At 63.0% G+C, this 24,851-nt stretch overlaps 4 protein-coding genes across 12 annotated transcripts; 2 read left to right on the top strand and 2 right to left on the bottom strand.

The window, feature by feature from the left end:
- Positions 1 to 43: 43 nt before the first annotated feature.
- Positions 44 to 2,517, top strand: NIT1 (nitrilase 1). Of its 2 annotated transcripts, XM_040618837.1 has the most exons (7): positions 66 to 142; positions 656 to 739; positions 822 to 1,076; positions 1,173 to 1,276; positions 1,351 to 1,484; positions 1,628 to 1,753; positions 1,951 to 2,517. In XM_040618837.1, coding segments are annotated over exons 1-7 (984 nt in total). In that variant the 5' UTR covers positions 66 to 140; the 3' UTR covers positions 2,230 to 2,517. The 2 variants fall into 2 exon arrangements, with proteins under 2 accessions (XP_040474770.1, XP_040474771.1); XM_040618836.1 differs by lacking the exon at positions 656 to 739 and having other exon boundaries at positions 44 to 142.
- Positions 2,422 to 15,551, bottom strand: DEDD (death effector domain containing). Of its 7 annotated transcripts, XM_040618774.1 has the most exons (6): positions 14,106 to 15,551; positions 9,132 to 9,273; positions 8,979 to 9,014; positions 8,229 to 8,607; positions 4,780 to 4,887; positions 2,422 to 4,221 (listed from the first exon to the last, which is right to left on the bottom strand). In XM_040618774.1, exons 4-6 carry the CDS (start codon positions 8,551 to 8,553, stop codon positions 3,614 to 3,616), a joined length of 1,041 nt encoding a protein of 346 aa, XP_040474708.1. In that variant the 5' UTR covers positions 8,554 to 8,607; positions 8,979 to 9,014; positions 9,132 to 9,273; positions 14,106 to 15,551; the 3' UTR covers positions 2,422 to 3,613. The 7 variants fall into 7 exon arrangements, with proteins under 7 accessions (XP_040474708.1, XP_040474709.1, XP_040474706.1 ...); XM_040618775.1 differs by lacking the exons at positions 8,979 to 9,014; positions 9,132 to 9,273 and adding an exon at positions 13,849 to 14,026; XM_040618772.1 differs by lacking the exon at positions 8,979 to 9,014 and having other exon boundaries at positions 9,062 to 9,273.
- A 254-nt stretch (positions 15,552 to 15,805) lies between these two features.
- S100A10 (S100 calcium binding protein A10) lies at positions 15,806 to 18,666 on the top strand. 2 transcript variants are annotated; one of them, XM_040577840.1, is made up of 3 exons: positions 15,806 to 15,895; positions 17,754 to 17,893; positions 18,310 to 18,666. In XM_040577840.1, the coding sequence occupies exons 2-3, from the start codon at positions 17,762 to 17,764 to the stop codon at positions 18,469 to 18,471; spliced, it is 294 nt and encodes a 97-aa protein (XP_040433774.1). In that variant the 5' UTR covers positions 15,806 to 15,895; positions 17,754 to 17,761; the 3' UTR covers positions 18,472 to 18,666. The 2 variants fall into 2 exon arrangements, with proteins under 2 accessions (XP_040433774.1, XP_040433773.1); XM_040577839.1 differs by lacking the exon at positions 15,806 to 15,895 and adding an exon at positions 16,410 to 16,567.
- Positions 18,667 to 19,553: 887 nt separating this feature from the next.
- On the bottom strand, positions 19,554 to 20,120 carry LOC121080117 (merozoite surface protein CMZ-8-like). Its single transcript, XM_040577981.1, has one exon. The coding sequence runs from the start codon at positions 20,118 to 20,120 to the stop codon at positions 19,554 to 19,556; it is 567 nt and encodes a 188-aa protein (XP_040433915.1).
- Between the last annotated feature and the right edge of the window lie 4,731 nt (positions 20,121 to 24,851).

Below are 24,851 nucleotides of genomic sequence, written 5' to 3'. Positions count from 1 at the left end.
GGAAACGGGGCGGGGCCCGGCCTGGCGCCATCTTTGCTGAGGGCAGCGGTGCTTCCCGCTGAGGCGATACCGGCGCCATCTTTGCTGAGGGCGCGGCAGGAGGGGACTTTGCCCGCATCCCCTCGGTGCCTCCGCGGGTCATGTATGGCTCGGGGGGCGTCTGGGAGGTTCAGGGGGGGTCCGGGAGCGGCGTGCAGGGGCTGGGGGGCAGCTGGGGGCGCAGGAGACGTATTGGGGTGTGCGGGGGCGAGTTTTGGGCCGAATCGGGCCGTTGAGGGGGGCTGATGGGGCCTGGGGGGAGGCGGGTCTGGCGTGGGGCGGAGCGGGGGCGGTTTGGGGGTGCTGGGGGCGCTTGGAGGGTGCTGGGGCAGTTTGGGGTCTGAACTGGGGCAGAGCTGGGGGTGCAGGGGGGCTGCCTGGGGGGTGCTGGGGGGGGCACTTGGGGTCTGCCCTGGGGGCTGCAGGTGGGCTGGGGGCTGGGGGGGGGGCGCAGGAGGGGGTGGCAGGTCACAGCCCCCCGCCCCAGGCACCTGTGTGGGGGCCGGCCGGTGCTGTCTCCTCAGCCATGGCCCCCCCCAGGGCTGTGTTCCCCCGGCACAGGGCCCAGGCAGCGGCCGTGACATCCCCTTCCCCACCCCGGGGACCCCTGCCCCAGGTTGAGAGTGCTGCCCCAGCCCCTGCTGCGCCGCCTGCTCCCGGCCCCCCTGGGATGCCTGCGCAGCACCAGCACCGCGGGCAGGTACCCCGGGCACGCGGGGGGTGACCCGTGCTGGCCCCGGGGGGCTGCCCGCAGCTCTGGGACTGACTGTGCTGTGCTGCAGCTGCCCCCCCACCGCCATGGCGGGTCCCCCAGGGCTGAAGCCGCTGGTGGCCGTGGGCCAGGTCACCTCCACGCCCGACAAGGAGCAGAACTTCGAGGCCTGCGCTGGGCTGGTGCGGCAGGCGGCGAGGCGCGGCGCCTGCCTCGTCTTCCTCCCTGAAGGCTTCGACTACATCGGCTCCAACACGGCACAGACCCTCAGCCTGGCCGAGGGGTTGGATGGGGACATCATGGGACGCTATGCCGGGCTGGCCAGGTACCCGCGGGGACCCCCCTGTGCTCATCCCACACGCTGGGGCACTGGCTGCATGATCCCCAGCAGAGCCAGGTGACCCTGGGTCCCTGTCCCCAGGGACTGTGGCGTGTGGCTGTCCCTGGGTGGCTTCCACGAGCGCGGCCAGGACTGGCTGACCACGCAGCGCATCTACAACTGCCACGTGCTGCTGGACCCCACAGGTGAGGGCCCCCGCAGCTGACCACAGGTTCCAGGCCTCCGTGGACGTGCCCCCCTCTCACCCCCTTGTCCCCAGGTCGCCTTGTGGCCGCTTACAGGAAGACCCACCTCTGTGATGTGGAGCTGGAGGGACGTGTCACCATGAAGGAGAGCAGCTTCACCAACCCTGGCACTGAGATTGTGGCCCCAGTCAGCACGCCAGCGGGGAAGGTAGGGGACAGACGGCACCTCTGGGGTCCCTGTGGGGTGGGGGGCTCCCCTGGCTCCAGTACAGTGACCCCTCCACTGTCCCCTAACCTCTGCCAGGGCTGGGCACTGCATCCTCACTGACGTCCCCTCCTCGTCCCCACCAGCTCGGCCTCTCCATCTGCTACGACCTGCGTTTCCCTGAGATCTCGCTGGCGCTGCGGCGTGCCGGTGCCGAGATCCTCACCTACCCCTCGGCCTTCACTGTTCCCACGGGCTCGGCGCACTGGGAGGTGAGCGTGGGGCGGGGGACACACTGTGGCTGAGCCCTCACGCCAGCTGCCTGCAGCCCCAAGCTGGCAGGGACAAATCCCGCAGCTGAGAGGGGCAAATTTAAGATAAAACCCCTCTTGTTTTGGTATTTAAGGGCCAGGTGGCACAGCCAGCCCAGCTGTAGTGCCCCCGTCCAAGCCCCATGTCCCCCCTGCAGGTGCTGCTGCGGGCCCGGGCCATCGAGAGCCAGTGCTACGTGGTGGCAGCCGCCCAGACTGGGAAAAACCACGAGCGCCGGACATCCTACGGCCACGCGCTGGTGGTGGACCCCTGGGGTGCTGTGGTGGCCCAGTGCCACGAGGGACCCGGGCTCTGCTACGCTGAGATAGACCTTGACTACCTGCACCGCATCCGCCGGGAGATCCCAGTGCACGGCCACCGCCGGCCCGACCTCTACGGCACCGTGGCGGCCGCAGGGTTGGTGCCGGCACCATGAGCCCCTCCCTGCCATAGTGGAATCTGTAGCAGGGTCAGATTTACTCCATTTCAGGCAGTTTCTCCCCAAAACAGCAGTGTGATGTGCTCAGGGCTCTCCAGTGCCACACCTGGGTGTCCCCTTGGCACTCGGGGGGGGGGGGGGGGGGGGGGGGCAGGGTGCCCCCCCAGCATATGGAAAGAAGGAGCCAGGTGCTGTGGTAGATGTTTATTTCAAGAAACCCGAAAGCTACACAGGGAATATGACCGTTATATTGAAGTTTAAAAAATACAGAAGTCACAGAAATTACACCAAGTTGTGCCAGAATCATCCGTAAGCAGAGGGGTGGGGGGGCTGTGTGCCCCAGGGAGGGGCCACACACACCATGAGTCCTGGGGGGCTGCCCCACACCCTGGGAGGGGTCTGCACCCCCCAGCAGCTGAGCAGGGACAGGGAGAAAAACCACAAAACCAGGATGGAGCTAGAAAAAAACCCAACAAAACCAAACCATCCACACCCCCCACACACACTGGGGAGCCACAGGCAGCAGTTTGCGGGGGGGTGAACAGCCATTTTGGGGGCTCCCCCGGGACAGGGAGCCAGGGCGCAGGGCAGGTGGCCACCAAAGACCACACGCTGCTGGCCACCCTTCAACATGTGCAGGCAGAGGCTGGGCTGCCTGCTGCCAGCAACAGGCAGATCAGGACGCCCCAACCTGCCCCTTTATCCCAGTTGCCAACTGGAGAGGGGAGGGACAGAGCCAGGCAGCCGCGGAGGGAACCGACAACCAACAACAGATTTTGGGGCATCCCTCGGCGCTGGTCCTCCCCCCCGGCCCCTGCAGGGGAGGGGCACACGAAGGCACATGGTCCAGGGGATGCCACTGGGGTGGTTTTACTCCTGAGAAACCCGCTGAGGCAAGGGGGACATTACTTGAGGGAGAAATGGGGGGGACACTGCCCACGGGGCATCCCTGGGCATGCTGAGACCCCCACCCCCCCCAGACAGTGACACAGGGGCAGGAGGGGGACAAAGCCACCCTCGCACAGGCACCACGGGGCCAAGCCCACTCTGGTACAAACCTCTGCCAAGCGCCCCCCCAGCTCACCCAGCCCCATCACGGAGGTGCCCCAGGCGGGATTTTTGCCTTTTTCTGTTTTTAATGGATATAAAATAAAAGAGAAAAAAAGGAAAACAAAGCAAGAGAGGAGGTGACAGGACAGGATAGGGGTGAGGAATCACATAAGCCTCCGGTGCTCCCCGCGGCTCCAGCCCGGCTCCGAACCCAGAGTTACGTAGTACCGGGCGGGGGTTTCAATCATCTTTTCCTTTTCTTTTAGAAAAAAAAAAGAAAAAACATAAGGAGAAGGTGAAAGCTTGGATCCCACCGAGCAGCCGTCAGGCATCAGGGAGCCGTCTGCAGCATCAAGTTCCTCAGGAGTTTCTGGCGCCCGACCTCGTAATCCTCCTCGTCCACATTGACCAGCAGTTTAATGGCTTCGTGGCCCACGGCTTGTTTGAGCGAGTCCGTGATGAAGACGCCCTTGAGGGCTTCCAGCAAAGAGCCGTTGATGTAATCGCGCCAGAACGCGTCGAGGTAGGTGAGCTCTGAGAATTTTATGTCACAGATGATGGAGCCCAGGTCCCGGGACTTCAGGATGGTGTTGGCCTGGTTGAAGCGCTCGAACTGACGCTCCAAGGGGTCCTGCTTGTTGGAGAAGACGTTGCCCTGAAGCGCCGTCTCGTGCTGGCAGTACTCGGCTCGGACTCGCAGGCGGATGTCTGAGGGAAGCAGGGAGGGCGGTGAGTGCTCCGGTGAGGGGCCAGGACCCCCCAGGCACCCCCCCCCCCCCCAGAGGCTCTTACCACAGGTCTGCTTCTCCTTCGGGTCCGGCGTCGCCGACTTCCTCCTCTTGCGCTGGCTGCTGAGGAGGGTCCTGCTGCGGCCGGGCCTCTTGGTACAGATCTGGGGTCCCGCCGAGGAGCAGCAGACCACAGGGTGGTGGGGAGGCACTGCACAGGGAGAGGAGGGGGCTTAGGGGACACTGATCCCCCCGGCACCCTGCCCGGGGTCACCTCGGAGGAGCCGTTCCCCATCCCTGGCCCTGCTGAAGCTCCTGGGGCTGCTCACTCTGGCTGGTCACGCTCCAAATCTGCACTTGGGTGCTTCTGCTCCATCCCCCACACCAGGGTCCAGCCCTCCCCCCCTTCCCACGGCACCGGCACCTCCAAGTTGCCCCCCCATCCTGGGGCATTTGTCCCAAGGGGCACCTGGCACCCGTGCAAGCCCTGAGAGGGGACCCCCAAATTACACCCCAAGACCCAACAGTCTCCCCGCAGCACCATGGTTATGGGGTGTCAAGCTCTGTGCTTGATCGTCCCCCAAACTGCAGGGCCTGCAGCAGGAGGGTCAGATGTCACTTCAGCAGTGACACAACAGTCACCAGCAGCCAGGGGCAAGTCCCTGTACTCCCAGTGGGAGCAGACAAGGAGAAAACAGGATGGTCCCGATGAATTCCCACAGACTGGATCCCCCCAGACCAAACCCCACAGCCTGGCAGTGGCACCGACCTGATTTATGGGGGTGGCCGAGCCCATGTTCCACCTCGCTGTGAGCCCGGGGCGTCACGTAGCGAATGGATGTCTCCTCCAGGTACTTGTCCACCAGATCTGGACACACTGGAAGAGAGAGGGGACACGGGGGTTCCTTGAGGAGGGGTCGGGGGGGCTGGGACACAAACAGGGGTGCCTTTGGAGAGGCCAGGGCAGATCTCCCCCAGTGCTGACGCACATTTCAGCTGCTCTGCACCCCCCCAGCTCAGCTGCACGTCCAGCAGCCGTTTCTCCAGCCAGTCCTGTTGGAAAATCTCCGTTTGGGAGCCAAGACTTCCCACCCGCAGCACAGGAAAGGCCGTTTCCATAGATAATCCCAACACCCGGACTCAGAGCAGACCGCCAGCATCGCACACATGCAATCCCCCCGGGAGAAACCCCGGCCAAGGCAGGCAGCGCTTCCAATGCTGCTGCCACTCAGCACCGGCGCTGCGCCGGGCCGTATGTACCCGGTGATCACTCAGACCAGCCCTGAATCTGTCCCGCGGTCCCACATGAGCTCCTGTGGCTCCTGTTGGCCTGAGCAAAGGTCTGGGGGTGCAGCCACTGCTCCCCCTCCTCTGCATCCCTGCGGAGCACAGCCACGGGACAGACCCAGCTGCTTGAAGCACTTTAGGATAAACTGGTGTATACCCGAAACGTTGAGCCTACATTATTTATACAGCTTTTGCAAATCAAAGCTTTTAAGTAACACACTGGCAGGACCCGGGGGTTTGTACCGAGCCAGGCTGCTGAGCAGAAGCAGCCGGTGAGCAAAGATTACAGGGTGAAACAAGGCTGCCTTTGAGGGCTGGGACATTTTCTGTGGGTTGTTTCTGTCCTGTTTGGTGAGCTCAGATCCCTGGGCAGGGTCCCTCCCATCCCCGCCGGACCGAAGCCGGCCAAGGCTGTGGGTCTCCCCGGCCCCCCCCCCCCCCCGCCGCTCTCCGCCTTTGTCCAGCCAGCGCTGGCTGCGCAGAGCTAATCTGGGACAGAGTTTCACTCCTTTTCAGAGCCATGAATAAGAATGAGGCAGAAGGAGACGAGACCTCCTGGCTGCTGTGGGGCCTGGAAGGACATGGGAACCAGAAACAAGCATCAACTCGTTAAGTCTGGAGGAGACTTCCTTTAACCGATCGATCCCTCCTCTTTGAATGCAAAGCGCTGCACATTATAAACCACATGTAAGGTGCCTTTCTTAATAAAGCTTTCTGAAATGCTATTTTTGCACACTTAATTAAACCATTTCCACCCAAGCGCAGCTGGAGACATCACAAGAACAAGATCTCACAGGTACAGAGCATCGCTCCTCGCACAACGGAGACGAAAACATCGACCTCCGGCTCCCCGACCACACGGGTACCACGTTTTAACATCAATCCATCCCTCACACTCTGAAAACACCAAAACCTGACATGGGGAGGGCTCACCTAGCCTCAGCTGGCCGAGGTACAGCAGCCAAGGGCCCCTCTGGGTTGGATTTCTGCACCCAACAAGCAAAAAGCTGCTCAAGAAGAACAAAAATACTCCTGCGAAGGCCCCAAACCCTACACAAACCTGGGGACATGGAGCCACGGGTCACTCACGTGCCCCATGGAATCCACATCACTGGAAAACTCCCCCAGTGCAGGCACCACACAACTGGTCTGCGTAATGCACCCACCCGCTGCTTTCCCTTTTCCTCTAGTTTTTCTTGGCTTGGTGCAGGGGAAGAGCGCTGAAGGCGACACCGGCAAACAGCCTCCGACACCCCTGCCCAGGCCGAGCCGCGGTGCCACTGCCCTGCGAGGGGCTCCGCGGGCGGCCAAGCGGGCAGCGACAGCAGGGAACAGCCTGGGGTCCACCCCTGGCACAGACACATCCACGAGTGGCGCACAGGGCAGAAAGGCTCCCAGGAGAGGCTGGAGAATGGGAAAATCCTCACGGCATCTGGTCTGAGCCTGCACGGGTGCGGGGGTAGGTGCAGGCAGGGCTGCCCTGTGCTCAGGCTCCACCAGGGCTGGAAATTTCTGGCATTTTGGGGTGGCACAAGGCAGCAGCTGCTACCAAAAGGAGCGTCCCCATTCCCTCCCTGGCCCAATGCTGGTGAAGAAGCAACTGAGCAATAAAAAACCCAAACAAACACAAACACCTGTTCATTTCCAAGCCACCTGCTCCAGCTTCCCCCCAGCAGGACAGAACCGCAGGCAGCCCCGGATCATGCTCCCAGCTCAAAGGGTTTGTTCACAGCAGCGCTGCCGCTCCTCCTCTCGCCCCCAAAAACGGGGAGCTCTGAATGCCTGCCTCTACTTGCGCTCACCGCTTTCCCAAGCGCTGGCAGGGAACAGCACCATTGCCCATGGTGTGAGCAGAAACCAAAGAGACTCAGCAGCCTGAAACTGCCAAGAAAGCCCAATTATCCTAATTTAAAGCAAAGATGCAAATTTCAGAGGTTGAATCCTGCTGGAGCGGCCGCCTTACACAGCCCCTGCAACAAGTGCGCTCTCCTTCACAACTCCTCTGGTTCTGGTTGATCTGGCTTATGTTCTTTGAACTGTAAATTGAGGGTTCTGGTAAAAAAAAAAAAAAAAAGAAACAAAAAAAACACAACACAAAAGGTGCAGGCCCGAGCTGGTGGAGGGCAGGGGGTCAGCTCAGCCTGACAGCTCCACGAAGCAACCAAAACACCAGATTACCGAAGGGCCAGGTCACTGCTAGGGCCTCAGCCAAACGCTAAGCCAGGAGAGAACCGGGGAAACGAGGCAGCCAAAAATGGAGGGTTCGGGGCATCCCAATAAAAAATGGGTGAGGAAAAAAACATCTGAATTTGGACATTTCTCACTCCAGCCTCTCTGCATCCTGCACACCACAGGACTGAGAGCAACAGTTCAGGGAGGACACAGGTCACCTTCCCAAACTTGCCTTGGCCCCGAGAGGGTGAGTGGGTCTGCCCTGAAGCCATCAGCATGGAGTCTCCCTGGACCCACCCAGCTCCTTGCTCCTGACACAGCCCTGGGATCACCCATGGCACTCCACCCCAGGCTGGAATTTGGGCTGAAAGGATCATTTCCCTAAAAACTCCAGACCAGCAGCGGGAGCTGGGAGTCACAGGCAGGGAGCTGGGAAGAGCTGGAAGTCGTGGAACTGCACAGCAGGCAGCAGGAAGCCCAAGTCCCTGCTGCTAAAGAAAGGACGAGACCTCAGCGCTTGCCAGAAACCAAGTGAGGTTTTAACCCCCCCCCCCCCCCCGAAACAACGTGTGGGCGTTTGCTAAAACCCTACAAAATCCCCCTTTGCCTTCTCTGCCTGCATCTCCCTGCTATTCTGGCGGCCGTTTGGCTTGACAAGCCTCAGAGCCCTTTAACCGCTGCAACTCCAGGGCATCAGTGAGGAGAAACAGGAGGCAGCTGAATAACAAAGTGGGCCAGGCTGCCAGCGGCGCCACTTACCAGCCCGTCGCCTCTTGAGGGTGACGTACGGCAGCAGGTCGTGGCGAGTGATGATCCGCAGCAACTGCAGCACCTGTCGGAAGTTGGTCTCATCGCAGCGGCCCTGCCGCTCCAGCGCCAGCAAGAAGTCCCGGCCGCTGCGGATCATCCCCCTCTCATAATCATCAATCACGTCCACGAAGAGGAAGGAGAGCACCCGCACATCCCGGTGGGTCAGGTGGGTGCCCACGATGTCGAACATGCGGTGCAAGCTGTACAGCCCGTGCTCCCGGTCGCCCCGCTCCTCTGGCCAGGCTTGCGCTCGGCTCCGTTTGAAGGTGGCCATCTTCCACCGCTGCCGGCACGTGCCGAGCTGGTGCCTCCTCTCAGCGCTGCAACCCTAGACGACAGAGATGGCCAACAGGATTTAATCCCTTCCTTGCTGATACTTGATAAAAAACACCACTCTGCATCCCTCCACCACATCTCCATGTCTGGCAGCAACTCGTCCTCTCCTCCACTGGGGCATCTTACACCAAAAATCAAGGGCTGGGTACCGGACTAAAGGCACGGGGCCCTGCCACGTTAACTCATGAACCCAAACGCCGTCTGGCAGAGACACCTGCAAGCCACAGGGCTCCAGACTGTGAAGCAGGCAAGGACCGATGTCCTCCACCCCAGCAAAACGAGTCCCCACATCGCCTGGAAAAGCTGCGCAGGCAGCTCGGTAGCCCCAGCAAAACCCTCTGCCCTGCACCGGTGGGCACTGACCGCATGAAGCCATTCGGCGCAGCCACCAGTATCGTGCTGAAAGATCAAGGGAGAAGGAAATCAGCCACCCAGCAGGCCCCGACCTGTTCAGCTTCAAAGTCGGAGACGAGCGAGCCTTGTCAGACTGGCTTCAGCAGCTGACTCGGGGCTCACCCTCCTCGTCTCAGCAGGTTTCTTGCCCGGTTACGGCCCCCCCTGGGGAAGTTCCTTGTAGCTCTGCCATCGCCCGGCTCTCCTTCAGCGGCACCGACACCTTCGTTTCTTCACTGGGAGCCACACGGAGCCGCACACCCAGCTGAAAAGAGGAGGAACCCGCAGGAATCACAGCCCGTGGCCAGCCTCCTTTGGGGATCGAGTGGTGTCACAGCGAAGCAGGTGACATTAAGGTGTCCCACGCCTGGGGATGGCACCGTGCCACTGCACAGAGTCAGCTGCCAGACACGCCGGGAGCCGGTGACAAGCCGTTCGGCAATGCCAGTCACTCGGGTTAGGAGTAAAGTGCACTCACTGCCTGCCAGGAGCACCCACAGAGCTGCCTGGGGGAGCTCTGGACCCCCCCAAGTATATTTCAACCCCCGCAGCCCACCTCGGGCTCTGAGTGGCAAAGAGGCACCTGCCCTGCGCACCCCGGTGTGCTGGCACACGCTGCGGGAGCCACGCTGGCGCTGCAGGGGATGCCCTGGAACCACGGCCCTCCTAGGTTAACGGCTCCAGAGCCCTCTCCCCCCGCCGGACTGGGGGCTGCAGCGCTGAGGTTGCAGTCCGAGCCCACCCCTGCAGTTTTCCAGGCAGGCTCCAGCCCTGAAGCCCACGGCGCTCTGCTCCGTGCGGCACTGACCCCCGGCCCCCTGACCCCCTGACCCCTCCAGCGAGCTCGCCCAGCGGAGCAGCCCGCCTTAGTTACGGTTCCCAAAACAGAGGCGGCGGCGCCCGTAAACACGGGATACCAGCAGGAATCTCCGTCTATTCCCGGCACGGCCAGTGACTCACGCTCTGGCCCCAGGCACGCGGAGGAACAGGGAGCCCTCGACCTCGACGGGGCCCATCTCTGCTCCAGCGGCCACCAGAACCCCATGGAAGGTCTTTCAATTCCTATCGTTAAAATGCAAATAGCTTCAATTAAAAACGTGTTGAGTGACCGCTGCTCTGAAAACAGTCCGACTACTCTGGCCACAGAGGAGACGGCACCGCATACTACGTAGCTTCCCTATACCAAGTAGAAAAGTTGTGTAAATGCAGACTCTGCTGAAGCTATTTCTTGGTACGAACAGCCTGCAGCCATCTCCGTGCAGGACAGAGGGGAGAAAAATCAGCATGAAGCACCCTGGTTCTTCTCCAGCCGCTCCCCCTGCCCCAGCAGCCAAGCCACACCATCTCCACTGGGAAGTCGGAGCATGCTGGGCTGCAGTCCAGCACATCCCAGAGAGCAAAGAGATTTCTCCGGTCTTGTAAACCTTGCAAAAGGCAGATGGAGAGGCCTTTACTGGGAGCTGCGGCTGCATCCAACAGACAACCAGCAGGCAGCACGCAGCAATTGCGTGAACACAGAATAAAAGCATAAAAAAACCCCAGTAAGACAAACCACCCTTAGTCTTGATGATCGCTGTCGTGAATGGAAAAAAAAACCCCGACAGCAACCAAAGTGTTTGCTGACAGCGAAGCGCCCAGCACTCCTCGGCCACGTCCAGACCGGTTTTGGTGCCGTGGCACTGGTGTTGACTGGTAAACGAAGCCACGTGCCGCGGGTTTTACAGCCCGTGGCTCGAGCAGCAGCCAGCCCCGCTCAGCTCGTGCCTGCGGCCGGGTTTTGTAGGGGCTGCGCACACGCTCTGACCTGGGGTTCTGCAGCGGCAGCTACAAATATTCCTGCACAGAGTAAAACACACAAGAAACGAGGACACGGGGTGCAAAGCAACGTCTCTGCTTTCTTCCCAGCATCCTGTAAGCAGCTCCAAGATAAAAAACCATGAACTTAAACCCACACACCCACTTATCAGCTAATTGCCTGGATATTTACAGCATCATGGCCAGAAACCCGACCTCTGTCCCCAGAGGCAGCGCCTGTTCCACCTGCCCGACACTGAGAAACCGGGAGGAACCACCCAAACCTGGGCAGGAACCAGCGCCCGGCACCGTGCTCCAGGACCCGCTTTTATAACAGCTTCATTCCCAGCGGCTTGTTGTTCCGCACACGGGTTCACCAAGCACCCAACTGCAGAAACCCAAGGCAGAAATTCGGCAGATGCTATCTTTTGATTGTTTAGTAGCAACCACCCTGGAATTACACTGCATTTTTAATTCCAGGGAGGAGGGGGAAAAAAGCAAAAAAAAAAAAAGCAAAAAAAAAAGGCAAAAAAAAAAGCAAAAAAAAAAAAGCAAAAAAAAAAAGCAATTTGACATTGTGCTGCCTAAACACAACAAGAAGAGACCGAGCAGAGACGGGCTTCATGTGTGTGGGGAAGTGCTGAGTCCCGGGGGGGCAGTTCCTTATAGCTGTACCACCCAAAGCCACAAAAAGCTGTTAAATTTATTTTCAAGCAGGGGATTCCAGCAGCCGCTACTTGGAAGAGATCCCTGCTTCCCCTCGCCTTTGGCTCTCTTCCCGCCTTAAACCCACAGGATCGGAAGGCTGGAGCGCTTTGCTGCACACATACATTAAAAAAACTGAAATCCTTTGATTTTACTCAAGTAACAGCCCCCTTGTGAGCACAGGGAGCAGGAACGATCTCCGGGCAGAGGGCGAGGAGCTGCCAGTATTCCGGCTAGCCGATGGCACTGTGGCAGAAGTGACAAGACCCCACACATGCGTCCGCAGAGACCCCTGCCCACCCTCGGCAGCAGCAGATCGCACCCGCTAGGAGTGGATTTTCCTCAGGAGGAGACTTCCCTCAGCGCTCCAAGATCATTAAAATAATTGAAGGTGAACAGGAAAAACCAGCTTTTGGTGCCTACCGCAGCTAATCAATCCAAGCCTTACTCGGACATTTGACTTCACCCACGCGGGTGGTGGGGATTTTTGCCACTGGAGTTGGGCTGAGTACCACAGAAACCCACCTCCTCACAGCGCAGTCCTGCCCGGGCGGCTGCGGAAGTCACAAATACCAGCTTCAAGTCAAAAATTGGCTTTGAGACGAGTTTTCTGGAACAGCCCTATCCCAGCCCTGTCTGGTGCGCTGCGAGGGAGACACCTAGTCGCGTTTTCACTGCAGACCAGACCTGATCCTGCTCGACTCGGTGAGGCCTGGCTGTGGCAGAGCCGGCTGAACAGCACCGAGGAGCCTTGGCAGACACCCGAGGCCCAAGGCAGAATCAGACCCCAAACACCAACTTTCCCAACACGCTAGATTTCCAAAGAGAGGGAAACGCAAACAGAAACAAACAGCCCAACGCTTTGGTTTCACTGCCCTGGCAGCAGTTAGCCAGATTTCTTCCTCTCCTCTTCAGAGGCCATCAACCTGAAACTGCCTTTGCAAAGAGCAATTAGTCTGGAGTCATTCCGGCTGCCCCAGCTCTCCTCCCAACAGCTTCTGCAGTTGAGCATCACGCCGCGCATGCATTTCTTCTCCTCTCCTTCCTCGGGAAAGAGCTCAGCCACGCCGCAGCTAGCCGTGCATGCACAGTGAGTGGAGGGCACGGATCCCACCGTCGGGACGGCAGCCCTGGCCCCAAACCTCCACCTGCAGCTGGCTCCTCTCCTGGGAGCCTGGGACAGCACTGGATGGGCCACGAGCTCGGGAGCCACGTGCCAAGGCCACTTGGCTGCTGCTTTTTCGTGGGACCAAGTACCCAGCCACATGGTCAGCAAATCTTCCCAATTCCTGGGAAGGCAGATGGATGGGAGATTGCCCATGGTGCGGCTGCCCCAGCGCCTGTCCCAGCCTACTCGTCATCCCAAAGCATCACACCCACGGGACAGGTAAACTCAGCAGACAAAATCGTTACAGGACAAGACAGATTAATGAGAAAAGTGGCGAAACTGTTCCTGCTGTGCAGAGGATGAACTGATCAAAGGGAGCTGAGAAGAAGTAAGATTAATCCATAATTGTCCTCTTCAGAATTTTTTTTTTTTACCTCCCCCCTGCAGCACTTTGTGTCAGCACTGGCAAGGGGACAGAGCTGGTACAATAACACCTATAAGGCACACAAAAATCCTAAGTCCACCACCAATTACAGCAAACCCACCAGTCCCAGTCCAGCAAAATAAGTTTGATTTCACCGGCAGAAGATGAGCACGCCCAGCCATCCCCAGCCACCCCACAGCAGGGAAGGCTGGAGGAAGAGGAGGAGGAAGTGTTCAGCCACGCTGCGTCACCGGACAAAGTGTTCATAAGCCCACGAGAACGAGCCAGACGCACAGTTCTGCTAGCAGCTGTTTTGGGGTAGGACCGGGGTTTGGCTTTTTGGGGTTGGTTTTTTTTGGTGCATGGGTTTAGCCAGGGGAGGGGGATTTTTATTTTTAAGTGCAGAAACTGCTTTTCACTTCAACTCATCTCTCTGTCTAATTTCCAATGCCACTAACGCCTGTGCTGACCAGCAAATGGACCCCACAAAAACAACTCCCTCAGGTTACTACTGGGGTGCCGAGCCGAACATTGCCCCCTGGGACTGGCACCTGAGCCACCGCATGCCAGTGGGGCGGGGAAAGAGCAAAATCCTACCTAAAACCCCAAAGCTGCTCTCCCCGAGCCTCCCCTACACTGGCACGTAACCGCACGCAACGCTCAAGCCATGGAAACAGGAGCGCAGGCAGGGGATGTGCCGGCACCGACGTCAGCCAGGCAGTGCCTGCCGGAGCCCTGGATCGCACCCGGCTTTACCAATCTCGCCCTTTCCATCACCAACACCAAAAAGACACCTGATCAGGATTTACCTGCAGCCAAGCTTCCCAAACTTTTCTGAGTCAGGACAATTAGCCCAACCACACAGTTATTAACACAGGCAGGCGCCCATCCGACCCGAGATACAAATCAGCAAGGCCGGACTCTGCGTGCAGAGGACTGAGCCTTTCCTGACCCGTCTCAACAATATGAGGCTCCCACAAGCAGCTCCTTACGGCAGAGGAGGCATGGGTGAATCATTACTGCATTAGAAAAAAAAATAAATAAATACACGTACAGGAACACCCACCTTAGCGAGGAGCTCTTCTGGTCTTGCTTATATCCAGGATTTGAACAGCAGCCAAGAGAGTGTTTTTAAGAAGTCTTCTATCCCCTTTTCTCCTTGACTTTTTAAATAAACTACCCAATAAAACCGCGGAAGCTCCTACAGAGTGTCACGTATGGCTCTTGTAGCACGGAAGCCAAACTTCCAGCGTCGGGTATCGGTGGTCAGTGTTAAAGCTGGTCGACTTGCCAGAAGCCACCTAATTTTTTTTCCCCAAAAAAACCCTTTTTTTCTTTCCCCCCCCTACTCAATAATTTATTGACACAGGGAGGAGGAAAAGTAAAGTCCAGAACTCACCCTGCACTCCCTAGGTCATTCTCTTTTCAAAAATACCATTCCTGAAGAACTAACTCCCCTGTTCCCTTCTTCCCAGCTGGACTGAACGCCGCCCTCACAAACCCAGGCAGCAGGCAGGGTGCTCAGAACACATTAAACCTCGATTGGCCTTTTTAGTGTAGCACCTCCTCCAGAAACGGGACCGGGTTAAGTGATAAACCTTAATAAAAAAAGCCAAGAGAAGGTCATCTGAACTGGGTTACTCTCTGAGAATTCAGCCCATACCTTCGCCTTCACTCACAATGACAGCGCTCGTCTCCTCCCCACCAGCTCCCTAGGACTAGGGTATCTCCCGGGGGAGCCTGCTCAAGAAGCCAGGCTCGTCGCGGCCTCCGCGGTGCCCTGCGTCCCTGTTGAACACTGAAAAATAAAAATTGGGCTCTCCCAGCTGTTAAACTCCAAGTTCCCGAAAAATACAGCGCGGGATCAGCCGACAGGGCTGCCCGAGGGCAGCGAAGGCCCCGCTCGGCTCTGCCCCCCACGCTACCGGCCCATGCCGCAGCGGCCCCGGCCCCCCGCAGCAGGGGGGGCGCCCGGCTCTTCGCAGCCTCGCGGTCCAAAGTCCGGCAGCCGCCGCTGGGGGCCGGCCCCGTCCTGCCCCGCACGGCCCCGGGGCCGGCAGGGGCGGTGAGGGCGGTGAGGGGCCGCCGGCCCGAGCAGGGGGCTCCACGAGGAGCGGCTCGGCCCCGCACACGGCACTGCGGGCCCCCCTAGGCCCCCATCCCCCGGGCGCCCGAGGCCTGCTCCTGCGCTGCCCCTGCCCGGTACCGGGCCGCGCTGAGGTGGCGGAGGGGGGGGGGGGGGGGGGGGGGGGGGGGGGGGGGGGGGGGGGGAGTAGCCTGGGCCCGGCCCCTCACCCACAGGGACCGCCGAGGCCTCCCTTACGCCGCCCCCGCCATGCCCGCCGGCTCGGCCGCCGCTGCGCTGTGCGGGCCCCGCTGGCACTGCGGGGCTGCCCGGGCTGAGGGCGCCGCGGCCTGCCCCTCACGGCCGCCCCAGGCTCGGCACCGCCATGTTGGCTCCGTCCGCTCCGCTCCCCGCTCGCAGGCGGCCGCCGCGGCTCCAGCGTGACGCAACATCCGGGGCCGCGGCCCCGCCCACATCCGGGACACGCGCACCTCTCCACCTTCACTCCTATTGGGAAAGCCGGGCACCGCGGCGCCTTCTCGTGTGAGGGCAGCGGGGCGGGCCCATCCGGGTCACCGGCCGCCGGCTTCAGCGCCCCTCGGGAGCGTGGGCGAGCGGCCGCCATGTTGGCTGAGGGCAAGCTGGCAAGGCCGCCACGCCCTTAGGGGACGTGGGGCCGCGGCCGCCATCTTGTGAGAGGGCAGGCGGGGTCCGTCCCCCGCGGCTTCGCGCCAATTGCGGGCCATGAGGGGCGCCGCCATCTTGGCTGTGGGCAAAGTGACAGGAAGAGGGCGCGGTGCTGCGGGGGGGGCCTTGGGGTCTTCCTGGGGCTGAGGGGGGGGTTCTTGATTCTGGGGGCCCCTGGGGATTCTTGGAGGGGCCATGAGGAAGGGGAGGTGCTTGGCGGGGGTCGGTTGGAGGAGCTGAGGGCGTCCCCTGGGGACGGGGGTCCGGGGGGGTCCCTCCCCAGGAAGAGGCACCCGGTGGAGGACCCCATGGGTGGTGGGGGTCCCCGCCGCCCTCCTTCTCTGCACCGCTTTGGAGTAGGGGACTGGGGCGGGGGGGGGCCCGGTCGCGGCACCCAATTAGTCTGTAATTAGGCGGCACGGCGCCGAGCTGGCGGCAGGGTGGAGTGCGGGGGAGGGGGAGGCGCGGGGATCCGAGGGGGTCCCGGGGAGGATCCCGTAGGTGAGAATGGGGGGTCCCGGTGGGACAGGGACGGGGGTCCGGGGTGTCACGGGGGGGCAGGGCGGGATCCCGGGGGGTCCGGGCGGGGGTCCGGGGGGGCAGGGCGGGACAGCCGGCGGAGGGAAGGGGTTAACGCGGCCGGGCGGGAGCGGGGTGAGTCAGCGGGGCCGCCCCGGCCCCCCCGAGCCCCCCCGGCCCGCCCCCGCCGTGCCTATCCCGGGCGGCGCCGCGCCCCGCCACTGCCCGCCCCGCCGCTGCCCGCTGCGCACCGCGCCGTGAGTACCCCGGGCTGCCCCCCCCCCCCCCGGGGCATCCCCCGGGCTGCCAGCCCCCCCGGGGACCCCCCGTCCTGACCCCCCGGGGATCCCCCGTCCTGACCCCCCCGGGGACCCCCAGGCTGCCCCGCTCCCCCCCGAGACACCACCCTGCAGGGTGTCCCGCACCCGTTTTTGTGGGGGGCTCATCCTGCACTCCTCGTTTAGAGGGGGGCTCCCCCAGGCATCCCCCCTGCGTGGGGGACCCCGCTCCTGCCCCTCCCGTTAGGGGTACACCCCTCCTGCCCCCCCCGGGGGGAGCCCAGCCCTGCACCGCCAGGGAGGGGGCCCCGGGGCCATGTCCCTGTCATGGGGGCCCCTGTCCCCTCCCCACGTCCTGCTCCCCCCTCCTTAGCACCCCTGGAAGGTCGGGGGGATATGTGTCTCCCCCAGGGACGCCCCTGCGCCTTGGGGGGGCGCATCCTGCCGGGAGGGGGAGGGGCAAAGTGCAGGCCGGGGTGCTGGGGCAGGGCTGCTGGTGATCCCGGTGCTGAATAGGAGGGGGGGGCAGCTCTGTCACCCCCCTCGGGGTCCCCCCAGGTTTTGGGAGGCGAAGCCACAGGCTGAGCCAGTTCCTGTTTCAGTGGCGAGTGGCTGCGCCAGGGTGTGGCACCGCCCCCCCCCCACAACTCCCCCCATCCTCCCCCCCAAAACCCCCCAACCAGAGCCCTTGGGGGAAACATCGAGGGGAGGGGGGGGCAGGCGTGTCCCCACGCTGCCATCGCCCTCCATCATTGCCAGGCCCCAGCACCCCTCCCCCCAGCAATTGGGGGGGGGGGGGGGGGTAACCCCTGGTGGGGGGGGAGCCTGCTATGGGGCTGCCCCCCCTGTGACCCCACACACACACGGGGAAACTGAGGCAGGGCGTGCTCCGCCGCGGGCGGGGACCGGGGGCTTTGCGCAATGCCCCCCATGACTCACTGGGGTTCCCTAGGGCACCCCATAGCCGTGGGGGGGGGGCGACACACACGGGACACGCCTGCAGGACATGTGTGTGTGTGTGTGTGTGTGTCCCCCAGCCCCACCCGCGGCCGCAGCTGGAGCTGAGTCATTCCTGGTGGCTGGAAAACCGCTCACACATGGGCTGAGCGGTGCCAGCCTCAGCCCGCGGGCACGGCGGGGCCTGAGCTGTGTGTGCCCCCCGCAGCCCCCACCATGCCGTCCCAGATGGAGCACGCCATGGAGACCCTCATGTTCACCTTCCACAAGTACGCGGGTGACAAGAACCACCTGGGCAAGGAGGACCTGCGGGCGCTGATGGAGAAGGAGTTCCCCGGCTTCCTGGAGGTGAGGTGGGATCGGGTCTCGGGCCCCCCGGCGCCCTGGGATTGGGCACTGTAGCACCGGGAATTGGGCCCCCCAGCGCGCCAGGATCGGGCCCCACAGCACTGAGCGTGACACCCCACAGCACTCCAGGATCACGCCCTATAGCGCCCTGGGGTCACACCCCACAGCACCCCAGGATCGGGCCCTATACACCCCAGGGTCACACCCTATAGCACCCCAGGGTCACACCCTATAGCACCACGGGACTGGGCCCCCCAGCACCCAGGGATCACACCCCATAGCGCCCCAGCATCGCGCGCTATAGCACCCCGGGACTGGGAGCACGCGCTATAGCACCCCGGGATCGGGCTCCCCAGCACCCCGGGGTCCCCCTAGCCCCCCCGGCGCGGGGTGCTGAGGCGGGGGCTGTGCCGCAGAACCAGCAGGACCCGATGGCCCTGGACAAGATCATGAAGGACCTGGACCAGTGCCGGGACGGCAAGGTGGGCTTCCAGGGCTTCTTCTCGCTGGTGGCCGGGCTCACCATCGCCTGCAACGACTACTTTGTCCTGCACATGAAGCAGAAGGGCAGGAAGTGAGAGCAGCACCCGTGGGTGCTGCCCCCCCCCCCGCGGGCGCTGCTCCCCCACCCGTGGGTGCTGCTGCCTCCCTATGGGTGCTGCTCCCACCCGTGGGTGCTACCCCTGCCCTGGGTGCTGCTCTGACGCCCATGGGCGCTGCCCTGCCGCTCCCTGCTGCCCCCCACCCCAATAAAGGTGTTTTGTATTACGCTGGAGCTGTCTCGTTCCTGGGGGTCCCCAGCCCCCTGCGGTTACTCCAAGGTTCCTGTCACCCTGGGGTTCACAGCCCCACCATGGTCACCTTGGGGTCACCCCAGGGTCCCCAGCCCCCTGGGGTCCCCAGCCCCCTGCCCACCCGAGCCCTGCCCATGGGGTGATCCCAGCCCCCTCAAGCTGCCTAACGCTGCAGCTGGTGGGTGAGGTGGGTCCCCCAGCTTACGGGGGTGTAGGGGGGTGTAGGGGTGGGTGGGGCCATAGGGGGGCTGGGGGCATCCAGAGCTGCTGTGGGGGCTGTATAGGGAGGGCACTGGGCTCCTATAGGGGCTGTAGAGGGGCCTGCAGCAGCCCCCGGGGGGGTATAGGAGTCTGTACAGAGGTCTATAGGGTACGTTGGGGCATAGGGCTGTACAGAGGTCTATAGGGTGTGGAGGCCCATAGGGCCCCTGCAGGGGTGTACGTTGATGTATAGGTGACCTGCGACTGCCGCAAGGAGCCATACGGGGCCGGCGGGGTGCATAAGGCCTGCAGAGGGCTGTATAGGCACGTGTAGGTGTCCTCGCAGGGCTATATACGTACGTGTGAGGTGGCTATAGGGCCGCAGAGCTGCACGGGGATATCAGGGCTGTGCGGGGCTGCATAGGGGTGTGTAGGGGCCGTATGGGGGACCACAGGAGACATATGGGGGCCTATAGGGGCTGTATGGGGTGGCATAGGGGCATACAGGGCGTCTATAGGGGCTGTGCAGGGCTGCATAGGGGCGTATAGATGCTGTACGGGGCTTTATAGAGCTGCGTGGGGGTCTGTAGGGGGGTATCCGTATCTATAGGGGGTCCATAGGGGCTGTGTAGGGGTGTGTGAAGCTGCCTATGGGTGTGTAGGGGCTATAGGGGGTAGCATCGACCCGCGGGGGTGGCCGGCGGGGCTGTATAGAGCCACACGAGGCGGGGTCCGCATGGCTGTAGGGGGTCCGTCGGGGTTGTAGGGGGTCCGTCGGGGTTGTAGGGGGTCCAGTAGGGGGTTGTAGGGGGTCCATAGGGGTCTGTAGGGGGTCCATAGGGGCTGTAGGGGTCTGTAGGGGCTGTAGGGGGTCCGCATGGCTGTAGGGGGTCCGTCGGGGCTGTAGGGGGTCCATAGGGGTTGTAGGGGGTCCATAGGGGCTGTAGGGGTCTGTAGGGGCCCATAGGGGCTGTAGGGGGTCCATAGGGGGTCCGCGGAGGCCCCGCCCCGGCGGTGACGTGAGAGCGGCCGCGGTGGCCGCACTGCCCCCTGGCGGCGCCCGGGCCTCGCGGCAGCGGGGGGGCGGGGGTTGTGGGGGGGCGGGGGGCGCTCCTGGGCCGGGCGTCGGGAGCGGACTGACCTCTGGCCCCCCTGTCCTTGACCCTGCTGGGGTCCCAGGTTGGGGGCGCCAGGAGTGATGTCACTGTCCCACCCTCGGCTGGGAGTGACATCACTGCGGGGAGTGACGTCACTGCTGTGATGACGTCACTGTTGGAAGTGGAGTCACGGATGGGATGACGTCACTGCTGGGGTGACATCACTGCTGGGGGTGATGTCACTGCTGGCTTCCAGCCTGGCGGCACTGAGAGGGTGTGACATCACCGCCAGGGCCGGTGACAGCGTGTGACATCACTGCCCAGCAGCAGCGACCAGGTGTGACATCATCACTGACACCCCCCGCGCCCCCCCCGAGAGTGGGTGTGATGTCACCTGTGACCGCAGTGACCGGGTGTCACATCATTACAACAGCGGGGCCGGGGTGGGGCCGGGCGCCCCCTTGGGGGCAGCTGGGGGCCGGGGGCAAGGGACACTGGGGGGGGACACGGGACACACTGGACACGGGGGGGGGGTCACAAGGGACACTGGGGGCGCGGGGCCGGGCAGGGGGACCTGGGGACCCCTGCACCCGAGTGGCCACAGCGGGGGGCTCAGGTTTGCCCCTGGCCTGGCAGCGCCCAAACCCCCAATGGCACCTGGGGCGGGGGGACCACGGCTGTGCCCCACACCCGGGCACCTCGGGGTCCTGCGGTTGTGCCCAAAGGTGGGCACACTGGGGTCCCACGGGGTCCCACGGCTGCACTCAGAGGTGGACGTGTCAGTGTGACACTGCTGCACCCCAAAGGTGGGCACACCAGGGTGCTGGGGGGTCCCACAGCTGTGCCCAAAGGTGGGCACATCAGGGTGCCGGGGGGTCCCACAGCAGCACCCCACGCCCAGGCACGTCGGGGTCCCATGGCTGCACCCCACAGCTGGGAATGTCAGGGTCCTGCAGGGCCTGGGGGTACTGGAGCCACCTTGGGGGTTGGGGACGAGGGTGACAGTGCCCGCCCAGACCCCCACTGCGCCTCACCAGGGTCAGGGGGTTGGGGGGGGCACCCCCGGGCACCCCACTCCTTGCGCTACCCCTCCGTGCCTCGGTTTCCCCCCCAGCTGCGCCGTGGAAAGTTGGAAATTTCCAGTGCGTGGGGCCGGGGGGGCAGGATGCCGGGGGGGGGGGGGCAGGATGCCGGGGGGGCCCAGGCGCCCTTATAACGCTCGCCCGCGCCACCCGCGCCGCCGCCGCCGCCATGCGAGGTAGGGCCCGGCACGGGGGCTCGTGGGGGGCACGTACGTGTGCAAGGGGGGGAGCTGGCGGGGGGCTGCCTGGGATGGCCAGGGCAGTGGGGGCTGCGTGTGGCAGAGGGTGGGAGGGGGCACATGTGTGTGCAAGGGTGGGAGCTGGCGGGAGTGCCCGTGTGCTATGCACACACGTGTGGGAGCGTGCAAGAGTGTAAGAGCATGTGAGAGCAGATGTGTGCACACGTGGGAGTGGGTATGCGTGCAGCTGGGAACATGCTGGGGTGTGCACACGTGTGTGCAAGGCCAAGGAAGTGTGCTGGGGTGTGCACACGTGTGTGCAAGGTCGTGGGAGTGCGCTGGGGTGTGCACCCGTGTGTGCAAGGCCATGGGAGCACACGAGTGTGCGTGTGCAGTCAGTGGAAGCTCGTGAGAGCAGACGCGTGTGCGTGCAGGCGTGTAGGAGCCTGTAGGAGTGTGTGTGCATGTGCAAGGGTGAGGTGGTGTGTGGAGCAGGCGCGCAAGCAGGGGGAGCAGGCAGGAGTGTGTGTGCAAGGGCAGGGGTGCTCAGGAGGATCCATGCGTGTGTGCAAGCAGGGGGTGCGTGTGTGTGTGCGAGGATGTGGGGGGACAGGGCTGTGTGTGTGGGGCCGGGTGCACATGCAAGCAGGTGGATGTGTAAAGGTGTGGGAGCACACGGGTGTGCATGTGTGTGTGCACATGTGTGGGCATGGCTGGGTGCATGTGCATGTGTGTGTGAGCATATTGGTCCGTGCATGTGCATGTGTGTGGGTGCCAAGGCAGGGTGCAGGCAGGCGCGTGTGCAACTGTACCTGTGCACACCCGTGAGAGCACACACAGGTATGTGGACACGTGTGTGACTGCACACGAGAGTGCCCACACGTGTGTGTGTGTGTGAGAGAGAGAGAGCACTGGGAGCTGCTGGGGCACAGGGGCTGCGTGTGTCAGCATGGTGCATCACACATGTTGTACAGCTCACACAGGTGTGTTGGCACATGTTCCAGCACAGCCACACGTGTTGTGGTGTGTGCAGGCATGTTTTGGGGTACACGTGTAATGACGGCTCTGTAACTGCATCTGCACAATCTACGGGGTCTGTGCATGCATGTCACGGTGGGTTGCTATGTATGCACACATGTTACAGCATGTTGCTGCATGTATATGTGTGTTATGGTCTGTAGCAGCACATGCACACATGTTATGGTGTGTGCGCCCATGTCGCAGGGTGGTGCAGCATGTGCAGGTGTTGTACACGGCTCCAGGTGGCTGTGCTTGCAGTGTGATGTGCCCGCATGTTGCAGGGCATGCATACATGTCATTGCATGTTGCTGTGTGTCTCGGCAGTGCCGCAGTGCTGGGCAGCCCCGTTTCCCACCCCCGTGCCTGCACCTGTGGCTGCAAGCGCCCGTGGCAGGGGGTGCGGGTGCCCCCCAGCACCCATGGGTGCCCCCGCGCACCTGCGGGCTGGGTGCTGGCGCTCAGATGTGGTGGGGGCTGGCAGCTGCGCAGGGCTGGTGCAGGTGACACTGATGGGGACACAGACGGGGACACAGACAGGGACACACAGGTGGCCCCACTCCAGTGCCGCCCCCCCCCTTCCCCGCAACCCCCCCACTTTGGCACTGGGGAAACGGAGACAGGGGTGCCAGCACCCTTGGGTGCTGTGGCTGGGGTCCCCTCCTTCCCCTCTGCGTCATGGCATGTTGGCCTGTGCCGTGACGTGTCAGCCCGTGGCGTGGCGTGTTTTGCCATGACACTGTGCCAGGAGGGTTGGGAGTGCCGGGCTGTGCCCCCACCCTGGGGACGGTGGGTGCCGACGGGTGCCAGGAGATCCCTGTGGGTTCTGGGGGGGCTGAGGGTGCCAGTGGGTGTCCCCGGGGCTGGTGCCCGTGGGGCTGGCGGGGGCCCATGGGTGCCCTGGGGCTGGTGGGTCCCTGTGGGGTGCTGGGGGGGCTGGTGGGTGCCTCCAGGTCCCTGTGGGGCTGGCGGCTACTGGTGGGCGCTGGTGCAGCTGGTGCTTGCTGAGGGATGCTGGTGGAGATGATGGGTGCTGGTGGGTACTGGTGGAGCTGGTGTGTGCTGAGGGATGCTGGTGGGTGCTGAGGGATGCTGGTGGAGATGATGGGTGCTGGTGGGAATGATGGGTGCTGGTGGGTACTGGTGGAGCTGGTGCGTGCTGAGGGATGCTGGTGGGTGCTGAGGGATGCTGGTGGAGATGATGGGTGCTGGTGGGAATGATGGGTATCAGTGGGTGTCCCTGGGGCTTGTGGGGCAGGTGGGTGCTGGTGGGTGCTCTTGGTGCTGGTGAGTGCTGATGGGGATGATGGGTGCCGGTGGGTGCTAGTGGGGATGATGGGTGCCGGTGGGTGCTAGTGGGGATGATGGGTGCCGGTGGGTGCTAGTGGGGTGCTAGTGGGGATGACGGGTGCTGGTGGGTGCTGGTGGGTGGAAGTGGGCTGCTGGTGGGGATGATGAGTGCTGGTGGGTGCTCCTGGTGCTGGTGGGTGTTGGTGGAGATGACAGGTACTGGTGGGTACCCATAGCGCTGGTGGTGCTGGCGGGTGCCGTGGGAGCGGCGGGTGCCGGCGGGGAGGCGTGGGGCCAGGCAAGACCTCGGCGACCTCTTGCCACCGGTTCCCGGCAGGAGCAGCACCAGCACCGAAACCGGCGCTTCCTGGCAGCCGCCGGCGGCGGCACCGTTGACTAATGTGGGTGCCGGGGCCGGGGGTGACTCAAAGCGCCGAATTCCCGGCCCCCCCCCCCCCGGCCGCCACTGCGGGGGTCCCCGGTGCCCGGCCACCGGATGCGCGGGCGGCCGCCGGGCCCCACAACTGGGGCGGGTGGAAAAAGCCGACAAAGCGAATTTGGCCCCGGGAGGAAGAGGTGTGCGGGCGTGGGCACGCGTGTGCACGCGTGTGCACAATTGATGCAGCAGCTGTGGGCAGGCGGGCGAGGGTGCGAGGCCACGCGGGAGCTCCGGCAGACATGCACCAGCTTGTGCGAGACCCTTGAGCGTGCGTGAGCAGGCGCAGGTGTGCACTAGCGTGTGCAAGCTCACAAGGGTGTGCACTAGCAATTGTGACCGTGTGCAAGAAGGTGTGAATGTGCGCAAGCATGGGCAAGCACGAGCGTTCACAGCTTTGCACAACACTTTGCAAATGTGCACAAGCACAGGCAGGTGTGCCCAAATGTGCGGCTGGGTGTGTGTGCGTGTACCCACACGTGCCCAAGCACGCCCAAGCGTGCAACCAGCCCCCCAGGCATCCCTGTGCTTGAATGACCACATGCGCGTGTGCACAAGCGTGCCCACACATGGGTGTGAGTGTGCAAGCGCTTCCAAGCAGGCAGGAGCTGGCTCAGGTGCATCTCAGTGTGCACAAGCACATGGAACAGTGCACGGATGTGCATGTGCGTGCACAGGGTGGGGGGTGACAAGTGGGGGGGGTGGGAGGTGTCTCTGGGGGGCTGTGGGGCAGCTCCGGGGCTGGGGTCACCCTGGCTGTAGTGTCCCCCCCACACCATCCCCCTGCTCTGGTGTCCCTCTGCTGCCCTGGCCCCACAGCTCCGGTGTCCCCCCAGCTCCGGTGTCTCCCCCTGGCTCTGGT

This window comes from Falco naumanni, chromosome 20 (assembly GCF_017639655.2).
Source record: "Falco naumanni isolate bFalNau1 chromosome 20, bFalNau1.pat, whole genome shotgun sequence".
Classification (NCBI taxonomy): domain Eukaryota; kingdom Metazoa; phylum Chordata; class Aves; order Falconiformes; family Falconidae; genus Falco; species Falco naumanni.
This window is presented reverse-complemented; position numbering and strand designations above follow the sequence as displayed.